The 22,627-nt window shown below is 30.0% G+C and overlaps 1 protein-coding gene across 5 annotated transcripts in view; it reads left to right on the forward strand.

Moving 5' to 3' along the window:
- Positions 1-22,627, forward strand: part of LOC129913809 (anoctamin-8) — a 76,027-nt gene that overhangs the window by 47,242 nt on the left and 6,158 nt on the right. For all 5 annotated transcript variants that reach the window (XM_055992673.1, XM_055992674.1, XM_055992675.1 and 2 more), the window contains exons 5-13: positions 1,545-1,661; positions 1,722-2,014; positions 2,077-2,232; positions 16,485-16,620; positions 16,748-16,878; positions 16,954-17,334; positions 17,458-17,787; positions 20,730-21,128; positions 21,304-21,416. In XM_055992673.1, coding sequence (XP_055848648.1) covers positions 1,545-1,661; positions 1,722-2,014; positions 2,077-2,232; positions 16,485-16,620; positions 16,748-16,878; positions 16,954-17,334; positions 17,458-17,787; positions 20,730-21,128; positions 21,304-21,416 — 2,056 coding nt within the window. The remainder of the gene's footprint in view (positions 1-1,544; positions 1,662-1,721; positions 2,015-2,076; positions 2,233-16,484; positions 16,621-16,747; positions 16,879-16,953; positions 17,335-17,457; positions 17,788-20,729; positions 21,129-21,303; positions 21,417-22,627) is intronic.

The following is a 22,627-nucleotide window of genomic DNA, read 5'->3' on the forward strand; positions in this document are numbered from 1 at the left end:
TCAATCGAACTGAGACCGAATTAAGCCCAAACCTAGAAAAATCAAGACAGAAGTAAGAACGTGCTTGGTAGGAACCAAAACGAACCTTTAATCGAATTGAGATCAAACCGGAATGGAATCGGTTCTTAACTGAGACTTTATCAAAACCAATCCGAAACTTAACCAAAACTGAACTGAAACCGAACCAACACAGCACTGATTGAACATTGATCAAATATTAACCAAATGGAAACTGAAACAAAACTGAACCTAGAAAAAACCAAGACGAAATTAAAACATGTCGTCGCTTGTATGGGAATAGAGACTGAATATAGAAAAACCAAGACAGAATTTAAATCTTGACGGATGGTAACCGAAACCGAATCCGAATTTAAATTAAATTGAGAACAAACCAAGATGGAATCGTCACAAAATCGAGACAAAACCGAAACTGAACAACGAACAAACCAAGACTGAACCTAAACTGAATCTACAGAATAATATGTGTGTTTTTATTACGACTGGACTAAACTGGACAAAAAAAACGCAGTCGAGGCTAAGAAATTTACATTTCAATTGCAACAACATCTTGAACAGATTTAAATCTGTGCTACCAAATTAATTTGTTCCTACATTGTTTAGAATTTGTTTAAAAACATCAAAATTGAAATTTGGAATGACAATGGGCACGTTCAGGAAATATTAGGGACTAGATATTTAGGAAACGTCATTTTCTGAACGGAGATTTGAGTAAATTGACTAAATTAGTTTGGATGCGATGCTATTGACAAATTTCAAAATTTATTTAAGAATTTTACCGGTCGCATTGGTAAAACACCAAATTTCACTTAACTGTAATGAATAAATTAAATTAATTATAACCGATAATGCACTTTTTAGTTGTTTTTCACACAAATAAATTCAATTTTGGTAAATTAATTCTTTAATTAAAAACAATCTGCTGTCATGTTGACAAAAAAAACATTCCTGAATTTTTAGGGAAAATTTTGTTGCCTAAATTTCCAGTCAGCTTTCCAATAAAATTACCTAAATTGGAAGGATTTTTTTTTGACAGCTGACCAATCAGAGACCGAGAAATTACCTAAATATTTAGTCCCTAACGTTTCTGAACCTGCCCAATTATTTTTCAACTATTAGTAATTAGTTTAATTATTATTAGTTAAACTTTTCTTTTCAAAAACATTATGCAAAAGAAAACCCAAAAGCGAAAAATATGAGAACTCTACATTTTGTTTGTGTCAGATGTCAGTTGATTTCAGAACATTCACCATGCAGTGCTGCCAATTTTTCTTGTTAAGCCCCGAGACGTTTTTTTGTCCAGTTAAGCCCGGTGGTAATAAGATAAGCAAACTTAATAATTGAGACAAACCGATATTGAACTGAAACCTAATAGAAACCGAACTGAGACTTAATTGACATGGAAATGAAACCGAATCTAGGCCGAACCGAAAATTTATTGTTGAGATCAAACCGATACGAAATTGGCCCCGAAAGGACAACCATTCAGACCGAATTTCATTTTAAAATTCTTAATTATTTTCCAGTTGCTGCCTGGCAAGAATTGGGTTTGATAACTCAAGTTTTTCCACTGCATGAGACAAGTGCTTTAACAAATCTACAATCGAGTTGGGTGAAGCAAATATTTGCTCCACAGCCTTTAGGTAAAATTCCTTGAAAAAAAAATTATTTTTTATTTCTGTCATAACTGTGCGAATTTTCAGATGACATTGCTGAATATTTTGGCGTCAAGGTGGCACTATATTTTGCCTGGCTTGGCCATTACACGTGTGCTCTAGGAGTACCTGCAGTTTTTGGTTCCATCCTTTATGCTATTTTATGGGGCAAAGGTCAAACCGCTCAGGACATGGGACATGTCCTATTCTCGTTATTCAACGTTGCCTGGGCTTCATTATATTTGGAAGCTTGGAAGCGATATTCAGTTGAGTTAGCATTTCGTTGGGGAACATTATCAACGCCGCCAGAGCTCTTGGAACCTCCAAGGCCATTATACAAAGTAAAATATAAAAACCAACAAATTTATTCATGGAAAGTTGCGTATTCATTGTCATTTTACAGGGTCCTTTGGTGGAAAGCAATGTAACTGGACGTTTGGAACCTAAAGAAGCTCCAGCGTGGAAGCGACGTGCCTTCCGGTATCTAGTCAGTTTTCCTATCATCGCTCTCTGCTTACTATTGGTCTTCGTTGTAATGTTTCTCATGCTACGATTTCAGGTGAGCCAGTCCAGCAATAATAACTACAACAGAAAAGATATCATAATACATTAATATCCATCTCCAGAAGCGTGTGAATTTGATGAAGAGCTTAAATGAAGTTTGTTTATTTTTTTGTTCGTGTTTTTTTGTTGCAAGTTAATTATGTGCTCAAAATATATTATTCTGCTTGCGTGCTATGCGCTCATCACCTCTAAGCTGTGTGATAAAAATTGTTAATTTGTTCCAAGGATTTGCATGTAAGCTTATATTGTATTTAGTCCTTTTTTAATTGGCATGCATTCGTTTTTTGTTTTGGTAACTCTTTTGTATTTGTTTTTGAATTTGTAGTCTGCTTACAACAATTTAGTATTTATTAATTTTGTTTTTGTTTATTTTTTTAATTGCAAAAATTTAATTTGCCTACACACAATAGTGAAGAACAAAAAAAAGAAAGAAAAAAAAAAAAACACACAAGACAACAAAAAAATATTTTCTCCTATCTTTTTAGGAATGGATGGATCAAAATATATTCTCTGAAACTGGACTCGTTCATTGCATGAACACCATGCAAAAGGTTTTTGTTTTAAATTTTTTTATTGAAATTATTTTAAATTTATAATTAATTTTTTTCTTATAAAATTTTATAACTTTCTTATGTTAGTTTTTCGCTTTACAGCTTTTTGTTATACACAGAAGTAGTAGTTATGTTACTGGTTTCTAAATGTTAGAGAGCAATATGAATTTTAGATTCAATTAGTGCTTTTATTTTTAAAATAAAAATGAGTGAAACTTTTAAGGGAACTCCTTTAAAGGTCAATAACTTAACATCTTTTTAATTGGTTTTGATCTCCGATTTGATTTCCTGTGCATACAAAAAAAAAAATAAGAAAAATATTTAAAATCATGGAATAGTTATTTTGTAAAAAATAATTCAAAAATTAAAAAAAAAATAAATAAATATATAAATAAATACATAAATAAATTAATAAATAATGCAAATAAATCAGCAACTAAAAGTTGAAGAAGCTTTTGGTTTCCAGTTATGAATAGAGCTTAAAGAGGCCTTTCTTTTGATGTTTGACTCGATGGAAATGCATTCATTTCTAGGCAAGGTTGTTTTTTTCTCGAAAATCTTAAAAAAATAGATTTGTATTTTTTACCTAAATGTTTATTATGAACTCATATCTGTAAACCAAAACTTGCTTCGAACTCTTGATCCGAAAGTATCTGCTTTCGAATGTATATAAGAAAAAGAAAAAAAAATATTTTGATTGCAAATACATACAGCAACCATACCCATTAGTGTGGTCAAAAAAAAAATACTTTTTTCGATTTTCGGTCGGGCCACCCGCTAAATTTATTCCACTTATCTATTTAATGTTGTGAAATTTCAATTCGCTATCTTAAGCGCAAGAGGTAGCTATAGTAACAGTTAAATTTTTAGGTTTTGTAGGTTATCTTGATTTTTTTTTCATTTTTTTTTTGAAGAGCAAATATTTTATTTAAGTTTTACTTGTCTTTATAAAACATACAAAATATTTTTTTTTTCGAAAAAAAAAGAGCATGTATATGTATAACAGAAATGTGAGTATGCAGTTTTATAGCCTTATGGGCTTTATTAACGAATTCAAAAGTTTGGCAGCTTTAAATCGCGTTTTGATATCGTTTTCGGGGTGTTAAATAACGCGAGTTTTCTAATCAAGGTGATAAGACTAAATTAACACAAATTCACTTTCTGAATATAAGCATTTAAGTTATGTCATTTATCCTCAGCTTGAAGATATCAATCTTAACGGTGCGATCAATAGAACTCAAGATATAAGCTGTTTAATAGTCTAGAGCCCAAATGAAATAATTACGCAAATTATCTCATTTCGAATTTCGCATCGACAAGATTGAATTATTCAGGCTTTGGGGAGATGACAAAAATTGGAAATAAATACTAGAAAAGGCGGAACGAAATCCGCCGGGTCAGCTAGTAATAAATAATAAGCAAAATGTGCAAATAAAAAGACTGTGTACTAGGTACCTGTTGACGAAATTTACTTGGAAGTGACCCCAGAAATTATTGTTTTGATATTTTTTCAGAATAAGTACAACTACCACAACTTTCAACCAATTTTTAACTTAAAATAAAAAAAATATTTTTTTTTTACTTTTTTCCAAAAAAATACAATTTTTCAATATCGATCAGCATTGGTAATTTTTTTTACCCAGATGTAAACTTATATCTGAAAATCAAAACATGTTTCGAGACTTTTGTGCTCAGATATCTGCATATTGCCTCCAAATATAAGAAAAAAATTTATTTGGATGCAAATAACTCAGCAATCAGATCTTAACGAAATTTTTGGTATTCACTTGTGAATAGAGTTTAACAAGACCTTTCTTTTGATGTCTCACTTGATTAAGAGAAAAAAAAATTATTTTGCGCTGAAAGTCTCGGCAGTTCAACATAACCTCTGGCTGGTCTGGTTCTCTTGTTTTTCAATACTTAAAACTGTTCCATTCCTAAAATTGCGTAAAAAAAAACAAAATAACTACGCCGACGTATTATGAAAGCTTACGTGGCCTATAATGAAGCTACTCTGAGTCAAAGTAAGTTTTATCGGTAGCAGAATATGTTCTTAAACCGATAAGATGTGAACGACAGAGAAAAAATTTTCAATTTTAAAGTTCAAGTGACCTCTACTCCAAATTTATAAAGCGTTTCGCCCAGATTCGACAGTGGGCTGATCAGTTAGATCTGACGTAAAATTGAATTATATTCAATCGCTCCACTGAAAATAAAAATAATTTTAATAATTTTTTATTATTTTTGTTCGTTATGAAAAAAAAATTTTTGCATTTTGATAAAGCTCCTCATTGTGCTCGAATTTTTGACTAACACTAATGAAACCGCAGCAACTTTAATTCTTAAACCTGCTTTTTGAGTTCCCTTTAATTCGGGCCCATGCAAGTACGATACGATTTTCAGTACAATACTTCAAGTCAACTTACTTAAACTAAATTTATTTCAGGGAAAAAGCCTAACAAGGAACCTCTTGAACTTTTCAAATGTAAAAAAGGCCCGCAAATAGCAAGAAAATATTTCAATAGAAACCTTAAATATAATTTAATATACATTGTATTTCTGTTTTAATTGAATTCAATTGAAAATCGATAATTCATTCAGATCTATATAGGTCAATAGAAAGTGTCGTGTTTCTTTTCAATAAATTTACCAAAAACCACTTAAGGAAACCATATATATTAAGTGTGGATTGTATTGCCTGAGCTTTATTCCACACAGAATAATGAACAAAAAAAAGAAAAAAACATTTTTGTAAATAAAACCTTGGAGGTTCTCCATTTAATCGAAGATTTTTCTTTTCAACACTTGCTTAGTTCATTATATTGGTACTACAAGGAATCCTCGAATACTTTATGGTTGAAAACGAAATGTTTATTTATCAAAGACCCATTGCTGTTATTTAAAATAAAATTAAAATGTATAAGTCGAACATTTAATGTTTACGAAGTCTGTTGTTAACTTTCTGAAAAAAAAAAAATGGAATACTTCAAGGAACTCAAAGTGTGCCCAATACCTCTTAAAAACAGTTTTGTTTAAAATCAACATTTTTCAATTTGTTTTTATAAATTCCTTTGTCTTTTGAATGGCATTCTTACACTTTATTTTTGCCACTTTTATAGTTTTTTGTTTGGACTTTGATAAGAAAGTATATTATAATGTATTTTGAGAGACTTCTCGGACTATGAATTTGACAAAAATGATTAGGAAACACACAATTATTATTGTTCATTAATTCCAATAAAAAAATTAAACTGAATTAATCAAATAAAAACACTTTAGTCATTTCCTAATTGTAGGTGTTTTCGAAAATGACAAATTGTGTATTTCCTATTAAATATGCAAGCAAACTCGGCAAACATGACATCACGATGAAAGAAAACCAACCCCAAAGTTGGCCTCATAATTTCCTCGGTGTGAGGAGCTAGACTGTGTAGCATAAGTTGATGTATCAATTTAATTTACCTAACATTTTTTGCTAAGCGTTCTCCGGAGAGACTTCTGTAACTTAAGTTTTAAAACGTACAGAATAACCGTGGAAAATATTTTTAATTGACATTAAATTCTTTCGCAATATTTCATCATCCCTTGATGGTTGATTAAGTCAGTTTAACGGAATGAAACAAGAAAGAACAAAACGCAGGTACATGGTCCATACATATATACATATAATATATACCTACACAGTTATCCTTAATTTAAATTAGTTTTGAATTAATCAGATTTAATATAAAATTTAATAGGTATTGATTTTTGAAAGGTTAATATGCTCATGTGGTTAATTGCACCAAGGAATTTAGTAAAATTCTATATTTTAAGTCGACATTTCAGGTCCCCTTAATTTTTGTTAAAAATAGAAATTAAATCGCAGAACAAATTGTCCCAAAAAAGTTTACTTATATACCTCACTCTGCTTTTAAAAAATTCCCAAGCTCTGAAACATTTGTTGACAAAACAATTTTTTTAATATTAAAAAAGCCAATTGGAAGGCGACGTAATAAGCAGCAGATGGTACATCAATGATGAAGACAAAATATTATGCGAAAGCTGTAATGATATTTATAATAAAATCATAAACATCAACTTCAATTATTTGAATGTGTCCTTATACCTCCTTAAATTAACATAAACCATTTATTTATTAATCCAATTTGCCTCCTAATTTTTAATGCAGACAAAATATCCTATTAAATTTAAATTTTTAAATGCTGCTATTTACTTAACCCACATTCCCACTGCCATCTTCACCAACATCACCATCATCATCATCCTCAACGTCCTTATTCCATATCCTTGATTCTTTTGCATATACACACATTTTAAATGTTTATATTTTTTTGCATACAAAATACGAGTATTATTTAAATACTGCCTCAGGTGCCATTGACATTCAAAAGTTCGGTTGTATTCTTTTCTTGAAAACAAAACAAACCTCCTTGCTCGCTTTCGCTATATGCTAAATATACAAAAATGTCAGGAAATAGGAATTTCTATGTATGTTTGCCATTTTGTTTTTCAGTAAAATAACACACAAATGCAGCCGAAACCAGCTGTTGGGTGTCGATGTCGGTGTCGGGTTTTGGTGTGTGCGGTATGCCACAAAATTCCAGCAAAAATGTCCCAAAGCAGTATTTGAAGCTTAATGCAGCTCGCATCATCATCATCATCGTTATAGCTGGAATATGAAAACAACACTGCAAAGTGTCCTCATTATAAATGAATGAAATACTAAATGCATTCATTGCTCTGTCATTGTGGCAACTGCCAGGTTTCTATTTCACCACCAGGCAGAGTGAACGAGTATTCTATCTTCATTAACAAAAGGAAATTTTTTTGTGGAAATTTTGTTTTGGAATTTTGCTTAAAAATACCTCGGGGATATGTGACACAGTTTTTGTGTTTTTGTTTTCACCAACGTGAAATTTTTTTTCGATTACAATTTGTTGTGCTGGCTGAGCTGCGACACGTTGCCGTGGGAAATATTTTTTTGTTTTACAAAATTTTGTTCTAAAAACCACCTGGTATATGATGGCATTTATAGTTTACTTTCCGTAGTCCTTTAAGCAAAATTAAATATTTAATTTTATTCGCGCAGTTGTGCTTTAAGGGTTGGTAACCAAATAAATATAAGCAGATATCGATGACCCATTTCATATTAGGTATATTTTTTTTATGAGTATTTTTGTATGGTTTAACTCAGAAGGTCACTATGGTGTATGTGTACTTTTTTTTTATTATTATTGAACAATTTTCTTGATCAATTAATATTACCAGTTGCCTTTTATTGGCCATTTCTGATCTTTTTAAGAGTCATGCCAAGTTAAACAAACAGCACGTACTCTCTCAAAACTATCTAGAGGGTGATTCACGGGGTTCGAGGTTAAGGTTGGGTTGAGGCAAACAAAAATCGTATTGATGGGGAGGCCTAGACTCACACTCAAATTCTCGATTAAACTAATAAGCATTCTAAGGGTCCATTTAACACATGAAGCCGGGGACCGTTTATTCGAACCTGATAAACGGTTTATTTACATTCGTTTTCAATTTGTTAGTGTAAAAGCGCCCATAAGTATGTGTTCCCAGCAACCGTATAATCGGTCTGGTTGGACGGTTTCCGGCTTCGTGTGAAATGAACCTAAGGCTCCGTTTCAACTGTCAAATAAACATTGATCTTGTGCTAAGAAATTCATTTTTAAAATTCTTTAACATAGAGTCATTTAAGAATAAAACTCAAGTTTTTGAATAATGCCCAGCCAGTCTCAGATCATTTCTGACTTCCAGATTACAAAATGAGGGTAGAATTTTCACACATTAACTCAATCATAACTTCAGATTATTTATAAATTCAATAATTTGGTACAATTTGCTAAAATAAAAAATAAAAATAAAATAATAAATTACAATATTGGGAACGCAATGGCTTTAAATGCAATTATTCCTAAAATAAAAGCAAAAGTCAAGTGGAAATTCAAATATTGCTCTGGCAGAAAGTCAGAAGTTAAAAAAATTGATTTCATACTGTCAAAATGATTTCTAAAACAAAAAACAAAAAATCGTTTGAACCACTTTCGATAAAATTGCAATACTTCAAAAATGTTATAGTATACTTTCAGTATTCAATAAAAATCATCTTTACCGTTTTCAAACAGCATCTGTCCTCCTATTTAGAAAGTAGACATTTTGTCGTTTTGATGTTGACAAAAAACAAAAACTAAAATTTTCAAAACCAACATTTTTTGGTTAAAATTTTTTTCTCTTGAAAATGGGAAATAGTACCTATATTTTTTTGGTGTTTCTTTGAACAGTGTTAACTAAAAATTTATTAAAAATTGAGCACCGATATTTTTTTTGTTTTAAATACTAAAAAAAATAAATTGCAAATTGCTGGGGTCGCACGTACTTGCTCTTGTGCTTAAAGTAACTCTAATGTTCAAGCGTTTTATTCAAGAAATTTAAAATTTGATATTTTGAAGAAATTTCATAAGTAGTGCAAAAAAATAAAATCTGTTTTTATAATTAATATTGTATAAAAAGGTATTTTTAGAAAAAAAAATTCGAAAATCGTTGGAGTCATGTTTTAAAAAAACAATTTTTTATATATAAAAATTTTCTAACATTTTTCAAAAAAAAATTTGGTATGTCATTTTGAAGAAATAATTAATTTACACAAAAAAACGAAATTTCAAAATTTTTCTTGAACCCATTTTCAAAAAATTGATTTTTCGAAAAAAAATTTTGAAATATTTTTTAAAAATCCAAAAATGTGTTTTTTGAAAATTTTCTTTAATTTTAATATTATTTTTACTTAAATGCTTTTGTATAAAAAATTTCTTTGAGATCGGGTGAGTCTTGTATGAGATATTTAGAAACCAAAAAAACCGTTCTATGGCAGGTACCGATTTTAACGGGACAAAAAATATTTTTTTTATTTTAAAAGTTGGCTTTTATGAGTAATTCTACACACAAAAATTAGTATCGTTAGAGCCGTTTTTGAAAAAAATTAACTTTTGTATTTCCGTTTTATGGCAGGTGACGTTAGTTTTGGTCATAAAAAAAACTGCCAAGTTTGAAGAAAATCACTTCACTCGTTTAGGCTCCAGCTCCAGATAGAGACAGACACACAGACAGACAGACAGAATTGCCGGACCCACTTTTTTGGCATTCTCCATCATCGTAATGTCACGTAAAATTGTTATCTCGAGTTCGATTTTTTTTACGAATCCTAAACTTGCCCTATATTACCTAAATCGCAAGTAAAAACGATTTTAACCATCTCAAAATCTTTTATTTCATTAAAACGCAGCTTTAACTATTAAACACAACTAATATTAATATTTATGATTAAAAATACGCTTAAGTATACTTATACTTTGAAAAATGTATGTCTCAACATAATATGTATATCTATAGCAATTTTTGAATAATTCTGCGCTCTGAAATCTATACGTAACAAAATAAAAACGAACTATTATTTAGTATCTAAAAATATTGTTTGTTTTTTTTTTTTTTGTTAAACTACATTTAAACAAAAGTTCTTAACTACTTAATTCTAGTTTATATCCTATTCCACCCCACTGTTGTTTTAATTGTTTCATCGCGACGAAAGTGCTACAAGTCAGACTTTATTATTTAATGGCGGGGTACTATACTATTATCATATAATAGTTATGTTGACTATAGTTAAGCATAAGAAAAAAGGGAGGATATCGTTTTTTCTTCCTAACACTAGGGGTTTACTTAAAAATGAATGTTACCAGATTCTTGAAATTATATATGTACATTAGGGTGGTCCAATTTTTTGGTTTTTACATTTCCGTTGTTCCCCACTCAAAAATTGGTTGCATATGTGTTTTGTATTACACACGTGAAATTTCAGCTTTTTAGGTGAAGTGTAAGTGGGCGCTCAACAGGCTCAAAGTTTTTGCTGTTATAGCTGGGTCCTCATGCCTAGTAATTAACTCTTGTTTTGATTTATCAAGTGGATTAAGTTATGATGTGGTACCTAAAGTTTTTCATAAAAAACCAATAGTTAAGTGATATTTTCACAGATAATAATTTTTGTTCATTTAAATTCGTCTGTAAGTATTTTTTGCTTAAAGTTAACAAAACAGAATTAATCAATGAAATACGAGCTAGTGACTCAAAACCAAAGAAACATGAAAATCATTTACATGGTTGTCGGGAACATGCGTGCTTATCATGTTTAAGCCAAATTCCAACCTCAAGCCAAGTCCTAATACAATATGATCAGATATTAAGGGTAAGGTAACAAAGTCTAATATTCCAAAGCTGATGAGAGCCCTCTTCCTTTTACTTTTGAGGGCTAAGACTTTCAGCATGTGTTGGTATTGATGTCTGTAGCAAAATAATGCGTGGGGAACTAATGAATTATATGGTTTATTTTTTTGCCTTATAACGTGGACCACACTAATGTACATCTAACTTTACCCTTCAAAATATAACTATGTAAATATATAAAAATATTTTTAATATTTATTTCATAGATGTTCAAAATGTTTAAATGACATTTTCAACCATATATGTAAGTATTACGTGAATGATGTCATATTCTACATATTAATGCTGTAGAAATAACTTGAATGTTCTATTTATAATAAGTAAATTAAGTTAGACATAATAAATTTTTATTTATTATGTTGGTCACCATGAATATGGCAAAGGTTGAAATAGTTTACCTCCTAAGAATCTAATAAAAAAAAGGTCAAACGAGGTTAATGTTAGGAAGGAAAATTAAATCATGCACTTCAGTTGAATGAATATTAGTCGAGCGGTCTATCAGGGGAAATGTATTTTAATTAGATGCCATTTTCTATAGTTTCATTATATTTTTACATTACGTATACGACACCGTGAACCTGCAAAGGAATTTCTCGTTCTTTTGTTTTATGTTTTCTTTCACGTGCCATTTTTTTGGAGTGATTCTTAAATATAAGTCACTTGATTCAAAAGAAATAATTCTATTCTTGAATTGACAGTTATGATGATTTGAAATGCAAAGGAGAACTGATTTACGTAAAGCCGATAAGAAGAATTTTATTTTTGTTATCCCCATGAGGTGGGCTTCGTTATTCAAGAATATTGGAGAGTGAAATAATTGGTTTTACCGAGAATATATTCCTTTGAATTATGTACATATCATGTACGCAATTTAAGGATGTAGGATGTATGGGAGAACAAGTAGATGAAATCTTTTGCTTTTTTTCAAGCAGGATTAACAATACCTATGTGGGGAAAAAATAAAACTCAAGTTCCAATGGTTTAAGGTTTATAAACTGATTTTAATTCTTCAGCTTGATACTCCGAATGGTTTTAAAGTTAGTATCGGTATTATGGAAGCTCATTCAATTTTTCAAAGAAACTTGACGGTTTGTAGCTTTTTATAATACATACTAAAGTGTCCCTTGTTTTGAACACGGCTGAATTTTAAAATGTATACGTACTCAAAAGTTTCTAAATTAATTAAAAAAAATATTTCCAAAGTTTCAAGCCTAACCCATGCCGAATTAATTTTCAATGTTGCTATATAAAATATAGATAAATTTACTGCTGGCTTTGAAGTTTTTTACTTAAAAATTTGGCAAAAACTTTAAAAGCTTATGGAACATTTAAAAAATTTGCACATTTCTTAAGGACTAAAATGCCCGCAAAAATTAGTTTTAAATTATGTTTTAAAAAAAAATTTTAGTCATTAAAAAATAACCCTCAATATCATGAAAACAACGAAATTTCCAGTTGTTTTAACTGTGTAAGCATTGTATAAAAAAATTCAAAACGATTTTTTCGTGCACTCCTTTAAGTGCATAAGACATGTGCAAATTTAGAAAATGTTCCAATTTTCAAACTTCAATTTTTTAAATAAATCATCGCACCGGAAACAATATTGAAGCGATTTCATAAAAATGAAGCATAAAAATTTACGATGTTTGATCGTATAAAACGCACAAGACTGAGTCAAATCTGAAATAAGATGTAATATAAACAGTAAATTGAGTAAAGTCCCTGAGTGCAATTTTCACATCGTAATTTTTATTGAAACATTTTTTTTTTAATTTAAGGTTAAACGTAGATAAGTTAATACTGATGATAGTGATAAAGATAATATTGCCCAATTCAAAATAGGAACTTAAACATGGCAACCCTTTAAAATAAAAAAGTGGCTACATCATTTTATACTCGTTTTAGCATTTTAATTTGCTTGAGTTAGGAAATATAATGTAAATAAATGCCTAATAGTAGAGTAACTAAAGCAAATTATTAGGGAACCCGGCCGATTTTGACGATTTGTTTTTTCAAACGTAGGTAATTAAAAATACTTTAAAGTCTATAGATTAAAAATTGCCGATGTTGCCGTATTGTTTTTTAAAATTAAAATTAAATTTTTTTTGAACAAAACCATTTTTTTGCTTAAATTTCATAAAACAAATGATAGCAAAACATTCTCTAGGTAATTTAAGGAAAAAAAGTATAAAGGAGTAAGGGACAATCTTCCATCGTTTAAGCGATAAATGCAATTTTCTCACATTCTCACTTCAAACACAAAAAAAATATTTTGAAAACAACGGCAACACCTACAATATTTTAAAATATATTTTTAAAAAGCCAGAAGCTCATTCTTATCTCTTAAATTTAAATCCACTAAATTTAATGAAGAGTTTTTGAAAAAATGGTCCTCAAACTCAGAATTTAAAAAAAATGTTAAAAAAAAAATATTTTAAATGACTTTTTTCCAAACTTTTTCTAATAAAATATGAATTTATTTTAAAAAAATTTTTGGCCATAAATATTATCAGTTGAATTCCGAAGAGGAAAAGGTAATATGTATTACAGTTTAAAAAAAATTAAAAATTACTTCAATTTCAATGGGTTTTTTTGATAAAAACTGAATTTTTGCATTGAAATAATTGATTTTCCCAAAGACTTTGGTAAATAAGAACTTTAAATTTTTGCTATTTAGCTTTCAACAGTAAGGGTTATTAAATTAATAAAAAATAATTTTATATTTAAAAGTTGAACTTTGAAAAAAAAAATAAGTTAAATTTTTTTCCAAAACTTCTATTCAAAAAAGTTCTTCGAAAATGAAAAACTTTTTAATTTTTTTCATAAACCGTAATACATATTGACATTTCCTTTTATAATTTCAAATCATAATAAATGTGGCCAAAAAAAATTGAAAAAAAATGCATTTTATATTACGAAAAAGTTTTAAAAACCACATGTTAAAATTTTTTCAATAATTTTTTTTTTCAAGAATCTGAGTTGAGTTACCATTCTTTCAAAAGTCCTTAATTCAATTAACTTAATTTTAATTTTACAAATATGACTAAGCTTCTAGCTTTTTAAAAATGTACATTTAAATATTGTAGGTGTTGCCGTTGTGTTCAAATATTTTTTTTTGTGTTTGAAGTCAATTAATAAGAAAATTGCATCTATCGCTTGAACGATTAAAGATTGTCCCTCACTCCCATATATTTTTTTTCCTTGAATTTCCTAGACAATCTTTTGGCATCAATTAATTTATGAAATTTAAGAAAAATTTTTGAAAAAAAAATTTTTTTGTTCACAAAAATCTTCAATAAAATTTAAAAAATCAAAACGGCAACACCGGCAATTTTTAATCTATAGACTTTAAAGTATTTTTAATTACCGACGTTTGAAAAAAAAGATCATCAAAATCTAAGCTGTTCGGCCGGGTTCCCTAATATTGCCAATTTTTGAGCTTTAGTTACTCCACTATAACAAAAGCTCACAAAGTAAACAAAAATACTAAAATAATTTGAAAAATTTTGATTTCGATTATGATTTTTTAAAGAGTTAAAGACTTAATTACATATTAAATTTTATATACCTACGATTCTTTAAATACGATTTTTAAATCTTTAAAATCGCACGTACTTGCTCTTATAGTAAAAAGTCATAAATATTAGCTTGCAATTGGAATTAACAACTACGTTAGAAATCAGAAAATAATAATTAAAAAAAAAAAATTGAAAAAAAAAATTTTTTAATCTTTTGTTCATATTTTTTTTTTTTTTTTGAAAGTTTGAAAAATAGTTTAAAATGATAAGAAATATCTGTGTGTATGGTTTGAATAAAAGCGGTCCATATTTAAACGAGATATGCGTAAATAATAAAAATGTAAATTTTCTAAAAAACGTCAACGCCATATTTCCACTATCCGCATTTTTTGAGAAAAACTAAAGACGCAGTTTGATTAGAATAGCTTAGATCAATATGTACACCAAATTTAATCGAAATTGTTAACATTAGAAATTTCGAAAACATCTGTACCAAATTTCAAGAAAATCCGTCCCCCGTTTAGTCTGCAGCTTCATGCACAGATGGAATTGACGACGCGTCGTGACGTATAGATACACCGACGCACAGACCGACGAACGTCATGAACCCAAATACTCGGCAATTCGGTTTAAATGCAAAAAAAAAAAACAGTTTCGGTGGAAAATTAGTCTTTTTATTGGTTCTTAGCATATAAACAGTGTTGCCAAGAACTTTTTAATTTATTTATATTGAATATGAAAATTAAGGTGCACTTTTCTTGAGATTATAATTGGTACCCAATTTCTTTTATTTTATAAAGAAAAGTTTAAACGGCCGGAGCTGATTCTTTTTTAATAATGGTATTATCGAGCAACGGATTTCCTAAAGACTTTGTGTACCTATTTCGACAATTAAAGTTTTGTAAAATTCACAAATTATTTAGAAACCTTTTTTTTTACAAAACTGCCTATTTTTGTTCCCCAAAAAAAAACATACAATCAGTTTGATAAACATAAAAGAGTTTATTTATTGTCTCCTCGAATTCATATCATAAAGACAGTTTTGCATGACCTTCACCTATGAACCCATAATAAACGCATACCGTTTTCAATTTAATCTACTTCCATTTAACTAAATAATTAAGAATCCAAGGTCTTCTCAACACAAATATAATCCTTAATCTTCTCCTATGGACTGAAATGCCTTCATTATATTATTAAAGGAACCTCGGGAGCCTTAATAATGAATTAATTCTTGGTATTTTCGGTATTTTGCTGCCTCAATTAGGTATAACTAAATTTGTGTTACAATATCAAAACATAACAAATATAATTCATTGGAATGGTAAATAATTATTATAATTATAGAAATCCCAAAGGATGAACGCACAATAGCACTCGAAAGGACCTTACTCACAAAAAAAAAATCCAATACAAAATTAACCCAAAACTATGTACACTGTCCTCATTTTGTCGTTTTTTTTTTTTTCTTTATTTAATGAAAAAATAATTCCAACCCAGAGATTAAAACTTCTCAGCCAAAATTTGAATCCATATAAAACACACTACTTTACCACTACCAACCCAAAGCAGATTAAAAGGTTTAATTAAATATCACGAATTCAATTTTATTTATTTTTGCTGCTTTCACTGTGTTAAGAAAGAAAAACACGCACAATATAACTTTTAAATTAAAAGCCTCACTCATTTGCGCAAAAACCTCGTTCAATGTCACAAAGTTTAATTACAACAAAAAACAACAACAACAAAAATATCCTCTTGCAAGGAGACAGTTGAGAGGGCATTCATTTTTCACCATGACTTCTATATATATATTTTTTTTTCTATAAAATGAGATAAAAACAAATCTTACCCATGATAAACTATTTTGTTTTATTCAACAGGATTGGTGGGATGAAAAGTTACCCGAGGAAAGTGTCCTTTGCTGTCTAAGTGTGATACCAAAAGTTTTACTTGCCGGTGCCATCACTTTAATGGACGAAGCATATTACAAGTTGGCGGTTTGGCTCAATGATAAGGGTAACTACTATATACAAACTATTACCCAACAACCTTAACCTCTAAAAACTTGACTTCCTGTGAAACGACGAAAGGATTCATGTTGTGTTGTTCTCTATTATTTTTTTCCTTTTTGTTTTTGTTGTAGAAAACTATCGCCTCCAGTCAAAGTACGAGAATCACCTCATTGCCAAGGTTGCACTTTTTCAATTTGTGAACTCGTTCCTATCCCTGTTTTACATAGCTTTCTATCTCCGTGATGAGGAAAAGCTTAAAGAGGTTCCCATATCCACAATACGAATCGTTATCAAGCTTCTTACTGATTTTTTTCTTTTTCTTTGAAAATCCATTTAGCAACTTGCCGGGCTGTTGATTTCACGCCAAATAATCGGGAATTTACGTGAATCTGCTCTGCCGTACTGCATCGAACAATGGAAATTGGCACGGTTGAGTTTTACGATGTGGGGCGCCCTCAGCCCGACACAGGATGTCAATCGTACTATCCTCGATGATGCACAAGTGCATCAGCAACAATCTTCAACGAAGAGTCCTAATAATGAGTCTATTGACGGAGGAGGAGGACATGGTTCCACAACAACACCGGCGGCTGTGGGAGGAGGAGCAGGTGCCAGCCCGAGTCCTAGCGGTGGCAATCTACCGGCAATGGGGTCGTTGTCGTCATCTGCCACAAAACGTAACATCGGCCAAGCGGAAATCGAAAGCTCTTTGTTTAAGGTAGAGTCTATATATGCGATAGGTTTTTGGGGTTAATTGGCATATCTCCCCCGATGCCGACGGTGGTGTATGGTGAATTTAAAATCTCTCCCAACCTTATATCCTTTTTGAATATTTTTGCAGTACGATGGAACATTTTCCGATCACCTGGAGATGTTGGTGCAGATGGGTTATGTGGTGTTGTTTTCGGCCGCTTTTCCACTGGCTGGCATTTGTGCGTTAGTTAATAATTTAATGGAGATACGTTCGGATGCTTTTAAACTGGCACATGTCCATCAGAGACCCTTTGGGCAGAGAGTGGCCAATATTGGGACATGGCAGAATGCATTGAGTGTATTGAGTTTGGCAGCAGTCATTGTCAATTGTGCATTGATTGGCTTATCTGGTCAGGTGTCAAGGTTATGGCCCGGATTGACAACGACACAAACAATTATTTTAATTGTTACATTAGAGGTGAGTGAGTTTTGGAAATATGAATTTGTGACGTTGATATTTGAGCAGGGGAATTTATTTTTTTTTTTCTAAATTTTTGTTTCTTCTAACTTTTGTACCTGAATGGTTTTAAGAAAAATATTTTTTAATCCTTATTATTAAAGCTTATATTAAAACTATTAAACAAATCCTTTTTTTCAAGAGTTCTTATCTTCTGATCTCACTGGGAAATCCTCCTTGTAATAAAACTATACTTTTCTAAAGGATTTTTGTGTGCTGATTCCGATTTTTTTTGCAGTTTTCGAAGCAATATTTTGGCGTAATGTAATCTTTTTCAATTAAACTTGTCACGGTTTATAAAAGAACTTATTTTTTTTTTCAAAATCAGTTTCAATCTTCTCAATACCTCTTTTCTTATTCGAGATATCTTAATTTAAGTAAGTTAAGTAGGTTTGGCATATCTTACCATAAAGAAACTGATCATTAAAAATTCATATTTCTTTCTCCCAAGAACAAAAGTACCTATACTTTTCTAATAGATTTTAGTATGCTGATTCCGAATCCGAAGTCAAAATTGGGCTAGCACGTCACGTTTTTTAGATATCCCCGTTAGAAAATCTCGAAAACCCATTTTTTTTTTGCAGTTTTCGAAGTAATATTTTGGCGTAATGTAATCTTTTTCAACTAAACTTGTCACGGTTTATAAAAGAACTTATTTTTTTTTTCAAAATCAGTTTCAATCTTCTCAATACCTCTTTTCTTATTCGAGATATCTTAATTTAAGTAAGTTAAGTAGGTTTGGCATTTATCTTATCATAAAGAAACTGATCATTAAAAATTCATATTTCTTTCTCCCAAGAACAAAAGAACCTATACTTTTCTAATAGATTTTAGTATGCTGATTTTGAATCCGAATTCAAAAAATTTCGATCAGTTCCCGTTTTTACTTGCATTATCTTAGCGACCAACAAATGAAATGTACATCAGGGGCCCAAAAAAAAAAAATAAGATGGCGTATACGTACTTTTTTATTTGTTCTTATCTTCTATATCAAAGGGGCCCCAAAAATTTAGTCTTGCCTCGGGGCCCCGACAACTCAACGTACGCCCCTGGATATAGTAGTTTTTTGATACAAAAACATGATTTTGTGATTCTCTAACGCGTACATATATCTCAAAATCCTGACGTGCTAGATATTTTTTTACTTCGGATTTGAACTCAGCACATCAAAAACCGTATAGAAACAAATTTGAAACTTTAGAAGGCAGTGTATCGAATGGTTTATGACAGATAAGATATTTCTAAATAGAAAAATAGTATACAGGGTGTCCCACAGTCACCGCCCCAAATGAAAACCATGGATTCCTGAGGTCATTTTAAGTCGAAAAACTTAAGTGGTAATTTTCTCGTTTTCGTCCCGTTTTCGAGTTACCACGGTTTTTATGATTTTTGCTCTCTTGTCTTTTAACTGGCCTTATCTTTGCCAAAATACGTTTGATTTGAAAGATTTTTTTTACAACCAATCAAGAATTTATTACAGTTTAAGTTTGTCTCAAAACTTTTTTTTCTGCGGACAACCGTTTCTCCACAATTTTGCATCGAACACAATTTTCTTCGTTTTTTTAATTGTTTTTTACACTTTCATATCATTTAAGTCAAAAAAACACGTTAATGAGTATTGATTTTTTGTGCTTTTTATTAAAGCCCAGTTTATTTTCATAAAAAAAAATAAGTTTTATTTAATAAAAAAGGCTACTGAAAGTAATTAAAATAAATAAACAAACTGAGTGAATTTAAAAAAAAAAATAATTTTTAAATAAAAAATTAATTTAAACGAATTAAAAACTTTTTCTGAGCTATTGTGGTTAAGAAAAGAACAAATAGATAAAGCTCAGAAAAAGTTTTTAATTCGTTTAAATTAATTTTTTATTTAAAAATTATTTTTTTTTAATTCACTCAGTTTGTTTATTTATTTTAATTACTTTCAGTAGCCTTTTTTATGAAATAAAACTTATTTGTTTTATGAAAATAAACTGGGCTTTAATAAAAAGCACAAAAAATCAATACTCATTAACGTGTTTTTTTGACTTAAATGATATGAAAGTGTAAAAAACAACTTAAAAAACGAAGAAAATTGTGTTCGATGCAAAATTGTGGAGAAACGGTTGGCCGCAGAAAAAAAAGTTTTGAGACAAACTTAAACTGTAATAAATTCTTGATTGGTTGTAAAAAAAATCTTTCAAATCAAAAGTAGTTTGGCAAAGATAAGACCAGTTAAAGGACGAGAGAGCAAAAATCATAAAAACCGTGGTAACTCGAAAACGGGACGAAAACGAGAAAATTACCACTTAAGTTTTTCGACTTAAAATGACTTCAGGAATTCATGGTTTTCATTTGGGGCGGTGACTGTGGGACACCCTGTATAAAATTACAAAACACGTATAAATTTGTTTTAATGTAGGTATTTTACTATAGTTTTCCTTACATATTTGACTTTTTATATATAACGGGCGTTTAGATTTTACATTTTCCTTAATTAAGGTGTTTTTGTTCATGTGCGATTTACTAAAAACTGCAGGATTTCAATATTTTTGCAGTTTTTGTCAATTCGAATCTAAAAATGTGTGTAAACTTAAATTTATAAAAATAAATTTGGTGTCATGTGATAGATCATGTTTTGAGAAATAAATCCTCCAAATAATACGAATATTAGTTTTGTTTTTGTACCAGGTCAACTGAATCTAAAAGGGTTATTTTCTACAAACTACTCATATTTTTCAAAAATCATTTTAAAAAAATGGTACAAATCAGATTTAGATTCAGGAAAGTCAAATCTTTCATAATGTCAAAAAATTATTTGAAGGAGAAAAAAAAAAGATAAATTTTGCAGACTAGTGCTTCAATCAGATCTATGTATATTGCGTCGAGTCAATAAAATCTTTAACTGAATTCCTTTTTTCTAGCACATAATGCTTGGCCTACGTTCAGCTCTAACATGGCTCCTGCCCGAACTACCATCATGGTTGGCAGCTGAAATAGCTCGTGCAGAACATTGTCGTCGTGAAATGCAATGCAAAGGTACAACACCCAGACCGACACCTCCAACACCACCATCGACAACATCCCTTTCACATCAAGACGCAGAACAGATGACACCAATGGATGCGGCAACAACTAACGATCAATCACTGGAAAGCCAGTTGGCTGAGGATATTCTCTACCAATCTCCGGATCAATTGCATCACGGTAATTTGTTGCAATTTGAAGAGATTCCGTTTGTTGGTCGTTTGGATAGAAATATTGACGCTGATGCAAATATTTTCGAAAATAGAGACTCATCACCGGATTCACCACCATCGCAGGTAAAATTATGTACCATTATTGGATTGTTGTCTACATAGAGTTTTTTTTAAGTATAAAGTTTCTTAGAAACGTAAAAAGTTACTTAGCAAACTAAATACATAAAAGAGTTTGTCAAATGAAAAACTTATTTTGTTCAATACTTTAAGTAAAATTATTATCCTTTTTTTTTAACAGTTATCCACAAAAACAAGTACAATACTTATTCGTCCATTACATGAAACAACTTCACCTCATAGTGGAATTTCAATGCTGAGTTTACAACAAGAGTTGGCTGCTGCTGGAGCTAGGTAAATTAAATTTTCTTCTAAAAACAAGTTTTTAATGAAGCTTTGATGCTTTCTAAGAGCTAAGCTATTTTTTTTCTTACTTTTACTTACTACTTTTTTTTAATTAAAATTTTAATAACACAATCTAGTTTTAGGTTTTGACAACGTTAATTTTAAATTTTATAAATTTCTAGCTTTTCTACATTTTTTAAATAAATTGTTTTTTTTTTAATCAAATTTTATTTATTTTTGTAAAATTTTTACTAACTTATACATAAAAGACTTTTTAATTCACACTTCATAACACATTATTGCAGTTTTAGAACAATATTTTTTTAGAATTTTACATTAACAATCTGGCTAGATTCATAATTTTTGTTGTATACCTAAACGAAAAATATTTTAATTTATCTTATCATAGAATTTTGTAGGGTTCAAGCCAATGAGTTAAAAATCTGGTAAATTATGATATTTGTAGAATGTTTTAAATCATAAACTAATTGATTTTGCAGTTAGTTGTAGTCCTCCCAGTAGCAAGCAAGTTAGATTGTTAGATTGACATTGTGTGATTTTAAAATGGTATCCATTTTAGCGGAGGAATAAAAAATATAAAAAATATGGCTTACTTCAAAAGAAGAAGAAGAAGAAGTATTTTGTAGATAACTGCTAACTAATAAATAAACTTTATTTTCAAACATTCTTGAACTTATTCTAGGCTAGACGACTTTTCAAATAAGCTTATATGAAACGGGTTTTAACCTTTTTAGGATAATAAATGTTGCAGAAAAAATAATTGAATCGAAAGATCATTGCCGAATAAAACAACCATTATGGATTCAAAATGGTTTGCAAAAGTATGGCTACAAAAGTAGTTGTATTTGGAAGTCGATATTTCGGTAATTTTCTAATATTCCTTATTACCATAGGTTTGGCTTGAAAGATTTGATCATAGATTTTTTGGTGACAGATTAAAAATTGTAGAAACATTTCCCAGTGTTAGAACTATTTATATGTACATTGTACATACGAGTATTTTCAAAAACCTTAAGTCTGCTCGGGTTATAGAATTATATTCATTATTAAACAAATTTCACGTCAATGAGCCCACTTAAACACCTAATCGAATCTAATAGGTTATTCAATTTCATGACAAATAACGGAAGAATGGTAACAATTGGTTTTTTTAACAACTAAAATTTGACTTTAACTGGCTGCCATTTTGTAGTAACTCA

Source organism: Episyrphus balteatus, chromosome 3, assembly GCF_945859705.1.
Source record: "Episyrphus balteatus chromosome 3, idEpiBalt1.1, whole genome shotgun sequence".
Taxonomy (NCBI): Eukaryota; Metazoa; Arthropoda; class Insecta; order Diptera; family Syrphidae; genus Episyrphus; species Episyrphus balteatus.